This window comes from Cryptomeria japonica, chromosome 10 (assembly GCF_030272615.1).
Source record: "Cryptomeria japonica chromosome 10, Sugi_1.0, whole genome shotgun sequence".
NCBI classification, from domain to species: Eukaryota; Viridiplantae; Streptophyta; class Pinopsida; order Cupressales; family Cupressaceae; genus Cryptomeria; species Cryptomeria japonica.
Window position 1 is genome coordinate 856,644,697 of NC_081414.1, and position 7,685 is coordinate 856,652,381.

The 7,685-nt window shown below is 36.4% G+C and overlaps 1 protein-coding gene across 1 annotated transcript in view; it reads left to right on the top strand.

Moving 5' to 3' along the window:
• LOC131065178 (UBP1-associated protein 2C) overlaps positions 1-6,453 on the top strand; it is a 29,809-nt gene extending 23,356 nt beyond the window's left edge. Inside the window, exons 2-6 of the mRNA XM_057999621.2 lie at positions 3,631-3,751; positions 4,107-4,250; positions 4,923-5,116; positions 5,372-5,447; positions 5,557-6,453. Coding sequence (XP_057855604.1) covers positions 3,631-3,751; positions 4,107-4,250; positions 4,923-5,116; positions 5,372-5,447; positions 5,557-5,988 — 967 coding nt within the window. The 3' untranslated portion in view covers positions 5,989-6,453. The remainder of the gene's footprint in view (positions 1-3,630; positions 3,752-4,106; positions 4,251-4,922; positions 5,117-5,371; positions 5,448-5,556) is intronic.
• Positions 6,454-7,685: the final 1,232 nt, after the last annotated feature.

Below are 7,685 nucleotides of genomic sequence, written 5' to 3' on the forward strand. Positions count from 1 at the left end.
CACAATCCACTGCTTTCAAAAACATTGCCCCTTTAGGACGCACTGCTATAACATTGATCAATGGCCTATTTTTACAATCTTTCCATCCATCAGAAACAATGGTCACACCTGTTTCCTGCCATGTATCTTTGATGACCTTCAACTGTGACTCTATGGATGCTTTCTCCTTTGCCAATAAGGTGGTTCTCACCTTTTCATACCCTGGACAAACATAATCAGAAGGTGTATTGCAAAGAGTATGCACCATGTCCCGAAAGTAAGGTGATCTAACAAGGTTGAAAGGAAGCCCATTGCCATAAAGGCAACGTCCAATTTTGGAATCTGCAATCTCTCTCAGTTCATTTTTGAAGGCAAAATCCAATGGGCCTCTTTTCCGTGAAGCCACAACATTCTGATTCTCTACTGCATCAACTGGTGGGTTTTGCATGAAAGGATGTGAACCAGCTGGTCTTGTGGAGCCAATGCTACTAGAAGGCCTCTTAGACATTGAGCTTGGATGGACAAGAGGATGATCAGTCTTTGCTTTGCTACTTCTCCTATCAGCTTCCTCTTGTTCTCTAATATATCCCAAAACTAGAGCTTTTGACAGCCCCTTGCCATCTGATCCCTTACAAAATTTTATTCCATGCCCAGGGATGAAACAAAGGTGGCCTTTCACTCGAAAGTATGAGCTGGTATACTCAGTGCCACAATGGTTGCATTGCCAAACAAAACCCCCACCACCAGACACTGGCTTGATCATTGTTGTATAATGCCAAAGTGGTGAATCTTGATCAATTTTAAAGGGGGTATTTTCATTTCGGACATTTGCAATTGAACTAGAGCTTGCACTTGCACTTCCAGTTCCAGCCATTATGTATGATTATATGAATAGTGCACCTAAAATGAAAAGAGAACGCACAACATTATTGAAAAAAATTATTAAAATTTTGGTATTATAACCCCATACTATGCATACAAAGTGTAAAAAAATATACAAGACTTCTTTAAAAAAAATTAAAAAAACTTTAAAAAACTTTAAAAAAAAATTTAAAAATTTGAAAAAAACTTGGAAAAATTCTTGAAAACTTGAAAAAAATTCAGATTCACTTACCTTTAACGGCTAAATCTTTCTTCTCCAATGATTCCTATGCCTTTGATGCGTGTCTCACACCTTCGTAGTCGTCACCTTCGAAGAAAAATACAAAAACTAAGAAGCCTGATTGTAGAGAAAAAATCTTCAAAAATGCAAGTAGAATAGGTTGAATGCATGTTTTGATGCATGAAATGCATCATAGAGGGGCGGATTAGGGTTTAGATGTAATTATAAGATTAAAAATATTGTTTTTTTATTGTTTTTAATTTCTTGCTAACTCGTGGGCCCCGTTTTTGGGAACCCACGGGCTTGGGTTCACCCGGGTCCTCCTAGGTTCGCCCTGGGTCCCACAGGGAACCCAGCCGCCTGGGCAGGACCCGTGTGGGACCCAGAGCGAACCAAGCTGGGACCAGGACCGGGCACGGACCAGGACCAGGACCCAGCCAAAATAGGGGAGAACCGGTATCTGAGTGTTTAACGGAATATATTTAAGCTGAAACTAGTCATATTGCAAGTTTGGTCAAAATAACTTAGTAGGGGTCATTACATATGCTTTTCTGTTCTCCCCAAGCATTCAGTGCCACTAGTTTTTGGACCTCTCCACACATCTTCACTTTTATATGAAGCCTTCTATGACTGATGTGTCTAACTCTGATTTGGATATTTTCTCCGTAGGTTCACAGATAATTCTAATCATAATGCATTTCTTTCATGAATATTAAGAAATTGAGCAGTGATACTTAATAAAACACATCTTTTGCAGAAGATCTTTCCAAACTTTAGAGTGTAGTGCTTACATATCTTTCTTCCCTCACTCGATCTTTATCAACCACAAAACTCCATTCTCCAAAATTGAATGCAAGCACACATCTCTGCATTTATCACACTACGTGGTAGCCTTTTCATTCTTCAGGCAGGGACACATGCTACATCTTTTTTGGGATGCTATTTAGTCTGTCAAATCACATGACCTTCAGTCTACAATCAACTACATGGCAGAATATTTATATTGCTCTGATCATACTGAATTTGGTAGAGCAAATAGACACAGATGACACCATCATTGCAGTCAATAACGAATAATATATCGATTTCTTTGGGATTTTACACATTAATTTTGCATTACATTGCATTGGCCTATAAAGCCTTGCTTTTCCACACAAAATTATCTAAACTATGATCTGAAAAAATAGCTCCGAAAACCAGCATTTGTTTTCTTTATTTATTTACTAACTATTAATATCTAACCGACAATATACTATACAAAAATGTAATATTAATTCCAACAAATGGCCTATCTGTAAGGTCCATGTCAGGGCGCTCCTCATTGTTATCATACATGGAAGAAGTTTTGAGAAAAAAAGCATAGCTACTCTTACATATAGGTTGGGTCAAAGCATAAGGCCCTATGCATGTAGCCAGAATTGGCTTGATGGTGAAGTCACATGTACTTCATAATGAAGGTCACATGTTAGAGTTGGGAGAGGGCTAGGGTTACATGCCTCAAAGAAATGTAAGGTAAATGGAAAAAGTACTTCCCTTTTGAATGATTGTAGAAAGGCGTCTCATACACTAAATTGGTGTCTCACTTGGTGATTACCTAATAGACAACCTTCACTTCAAAACTTTAGTTGGGTATTTTTTTTGAAACGTAAACTTTAGTTGGGTATCACTATTAATCAATTAATATACTTTATGAAAAATAAATGTTCTGGCTATTGTGAGGACAGTTATTGGATATATGGGTTGAAATTTGAATCTGATAAACTTGAATTAATGGAACTTATGTGCTGTCTACTCCACGGAGAATCACTGCAAAGGTGGGTTGAATTAGTTTGGTAAGTGAAACCTTTGACTAGGCCCTGTTGCTGATGGTCTCTACCATTTGCTTTTCTTAGTTGTGCACAATTCAAGAGTCAGGGGCAATAGCTTCTCTTATCAATGGCCTCCCTTTTACTTGTAAGTTGTAGTGGTGGTGGTTTGTTCATTTTTCCCATTGAGACATTCATCTTTACTATTGGTTAGTACTTACTACGTAGTGTAGCCATTGAATTTCTTTCTATTTTCAGTGATATCATTGCAATATGCTTTGCATGTGTTTAAAATGAAACATCTTGGTTGAAGTATATAAAATGAATTTATATTTCCTTTTATGGATTTTAAATCTATTGATGGAATCACATGTTTTTTGCTGGACATTGCTAGAAAGGAAATTATGTAATGATGTTTTAGATCATTTTTTGTAAGGAAAGTTTGGTTCTTCTTCTACAGTTGCATTCCAGTCCCATTTGAGAAGAATGTTGTTACAGATTTCTTACTTGTAGCTTATTTAAAAGCTTCCTACTGCTATCATGTGTTTTACGCTTCTTGTAGTGCAGTTTCTATTGCTTGTTGAATGCATTATTCATGTTTCAAGCTTTCAGATTGTTTTTCTTGTTTTCTTTTTGCATGTGATGCTAAGTGTTTAATTCCTTCATTTATTTTGGCATGGTTTGTTTGTCTTGCTTATTGCTTGGGAATGGATTGACTGGAATGCTTGTGGTGGTATCCTGCAGAGGTTGTTTGTACCCTGTAGTTGCAGATAATATTAGGGATGTTGCAAGCAAGGACCCTGCTCATCGGAAGCTGTTTGTGCGTGGACTGTCTTGGGAGACTTCTTCACAGACTCTGCGTGAAGTGAGTGCATGATTGATTGCTTGCTTTTGATTTGTATGTTTGCAGGTACTGAGTATCATGTTGTTTAGTTGTAATGCCTCTAGTGTGTGGTTTGAGGTGTTTACAATGGTGTTAAGTGGCTATGTATTTCTTTATGATCTGGATGCACATAAGTTTTGTTATGCTTTGTCTGGCATGATGCTATGCTAATTTCACATCAATTCTGAAGAATAACCAACAACAAGATCAATTGTCGTTCGGATTCCACCTCTTTGCCCCAACTTCGAAAACTAATTTTGTTGGAGGCTTAATAGGTAAGTAACGTTTACATATAAAACTAGTTTTTGTGATTGTTCCTGTGACTTTTATTGTCCAGGCATTTGAAAAGTATGGAGAAGTTGAAGAGGGTGCCGTCATCATTGATAAGGCAACTGGAAAGCCAAGGGGTTTTGGTTTTATTACATTTAAGCATATGGATTCTGCTCAAAGGGCATTGAAGGAGCCTAGCAAGACTATTGATGTAAGTATATATCCTAGCTTGTAAATATTTATAACATTTTTATTTTAAGTGTAGGCTATATGATTAGCACTGGCATTTCTTGTTTGTTGATTTTGCTAAGTAATATAGTGTTCAATTTATTGGATCTTACTAGCGAATGTGGTATCACCTTAAGTGCCTTATGTCTGACATCAGACATATCAAATGCATGTTCCAATAGATGATCTATGTAGTTTTATCATTAATGCCTGTACTTCAGCATTTAAGTGGTTGTAATACATTGCCATTCTTGTGAAAATCAATTATGGCCGGACATTGATTTTGTGGACTAAAAGGAACATTGCTGCCTTTCATGTGAACCAAAAATATTTTGAAGTAAACTTCAAATAACTTCTTACTCCTTTTGTTTGTATCTTTGAAATGTTGCTGTTGGTTTGATTTTACAGGTTATGTAGGCAGTTGGTATTTGTTGTTAGGTGCAAAGGATCAGAACATTATTTTGAAGAAAATAATTAATTTTGGGCTTAAAGTTGTATAAAATTATGGATGTTTAGTCTGCATTATTCATATGGACATTGTGAATTGTGGTTTGGTTCAATTTTAAGTATGTTGGAAGTTTACTGTAATAAATTTAGGTAAGATGCATTGCTTGTTTTTTTTGGAGTTTAATTTGGTGTGAGATTGACCCTACAGGGTCGAATCACAGTGTGCAATCTTGCAACTGCTGGCACAAATCCAGCACAAGCTGCTGACCAGTCTCAGAGGAAATTGTACATCGGTGGCCTCTCATATGAGACATCCAGTGAAACTCTTATATCTATTTTTTCGCAATATGGAGAAATAGAGGAAGGTTCTGTTGCATATGATAAGAGTACAAGCAAATCCAGGTACTAAAAATCAAGTGCCAGAGAAAGTTGTGTTTTGTTTAACTGTATGGGAGATTAACTGAAAGAAAAAATAAGTGCAGGAGATGGTTGCCTTTTGTTTAACGGAATGGAATGTTATATGAAAGGAAAAGTTTTGAATTTTTTTTCTAAAATTGCTGTGTGAGGGGTTTATGTGGGAATGTAATCAATTCCAATAGCATGACTGGAAGTTGCATCATTTGTTATTTTGATTCTAACAAGTTTTATCCCCAATAGGGGTTTTGCTTTCGTTACATTTAAGACTATTGAAGCAGCAAAGAGAGCTCTTGAAGATACAAACAGGAATATCGATGTAAGTAATAGGCAAGTTTTACATAGTTGCAATTCAGATTTGTAAAGGAACATGCTTCTCTCTTTATGTAGCATAAAATATGAAAATATGTACTGTCTTTGACTTGCAGGGAAGGTCAGTTACCGTAAAACTTGCAATTGAAGGTCAGAAGGAGAGAACAATGCCGCAGGCTGCACCATCTCCTCAAGGCCAGTTGGCATCACATGTTCCACCAGTTTATGGCACAGTAAACCCAAAATTTTCTTCCTATCCAAGGCAACATCCATCAGTTCCTGCCCCACAAGCCTACCCCACACCTTTACCTGGATATGCTCCACAGCCTTCTTATGTGACACAACCATCATATGGGCATACATTTGCAGCACAACCTGTGTATACAGGACTATCTGTTCCCCATGGAGCTGGTGCACCAACACAGTACAACCCAAGCTCTCAATTTCCACAACATGCAGCTATTCAACTCCCACAAACTGTCCAACCTGGAATGCCCACGATAGGCACCACAATGCCGGGAGTTCCCCCATACTATGGTCCATCATGAAGCAAAGTCAGATAGCTTTGACGATTGTGATTATTGACTTCTGAGGAGTTTATTCTGAGAATTGGGTGCTAACTGAAAGTTGTGTTTGGCTCCAATTTCAGCAGGGAGATACTTGGAGTTATATATTTAAGTTTTGGGTCATCAAGAAGAGTTAGTTTCTGGAGGCATATATTTTCATGGAGTCCATACTTAGGAACATGGATAAGTTTTGCGCGCATTTACAGTTAAGGAGCTTACACCTAGGACTGTGCAAAAGATTTTGACTTAGCTCCATTTTGTTCACACAGATGTAGCACGTTGAATTTGCCTACACTACAAGATTGAGTCTCGCCATAATAACAGGTTTAATGCTGTTTTGATTCATCTAACATACTGCGAGCACAATACCCTTTCCCTGTTTCTCATCATATTTATATATGGCAGAACAAGAGCTACTGAAAATGGGAATTTTCTTTTCATTGTTTAGATATTCATTTCACAAGGGCGCTTCACACGATTTTCTAAGTGATCACAAAGAAATTAGTAATAATCTGCAAAAGTTGGACAATAATTTTGACAAAAATTCTGCAGTTTTTACTAGATGGAAACTCATAGAAAATTATCATTATGCATATGAGGGTAAAATTTGACGCTTGTATTTGATTTGCATGGGAAATATACTACTACTGGATTCACTTTTTTGTAGTATGGAGGTCAACTTTATTGAGAATGTTAAATGTTGACGGGCCCTTGCTTATTCAATAGATTTCATTTTAATATCAAATTGCTTTATTTTGGCTACGTAAATTCAGTAGTTATTGACATCAGGTTAAGCATCTCCATTTTGCAGAGGGCTTATGTTTGTTTTTGGGAAAATATTGTAGACACATCAAACCGCTTTACAAGAAAATTTGGAATATTATACAACTGTATCCTAACAAAGGCATGAGGTTCAAACCTAGGGAGTTGCCGAGCTCCAAGTTCGTTAAGGGAGGATTTTTACCTTAACTGGTTAAACGAGACAAGATACGAGTGTAGAAGATGTAAGGCAACACGATAGATGGGTGGAGTTTTTTCTTTATTTTTCAATTTTCTAGCTGAATTTAAAGGTAATAATAGTGTAAAATTACTCAAACGAGAAAAAGTACCACGATTAGGTATGTAGTGCAGCCCCTGAGTCTTATGGTTTATCGAATACATCATTTGATTATGTAGATAGGAATGGTACATACAAGATTAGTGGGCTCCAAAATTCTTAGGGGAAGCATCATTTAATAGTAAATCACCCAATTGTATTTGGTTATCATCTTTATCGGCTGATCACTTGTAAGATATCAAATTTCAATTTTGATGCATTTCAATCATTGCCATTAATTGGGTGTATTATTGAGCTATATTTCATTAATTTCACTAAGGTGGTCTAATTAAAATAATTTGTTGGGTTTCTTAGTGTTATAGTTGGTTGGAAAGAGAACAATTTTTTTTAAATGTTGAGATGCTTAAAAGTGATTTTAAGTGTCATAAATGTTAAAAAAGTAAATGAAATCACTTTATGGAGTTAAAAAGACTTCATAAATTAATAAAGTGATTTTAAAAGTGAGTTTTTAAAAAGTTCCTTAAAAAAGCTTATAGAAAGGGAGATAAAGAGCTCATTTGGTATGTTGGGTTTATTATTTCTGATATCTTTCTCTGAGGAAATCTTACATGGTTCAATATAT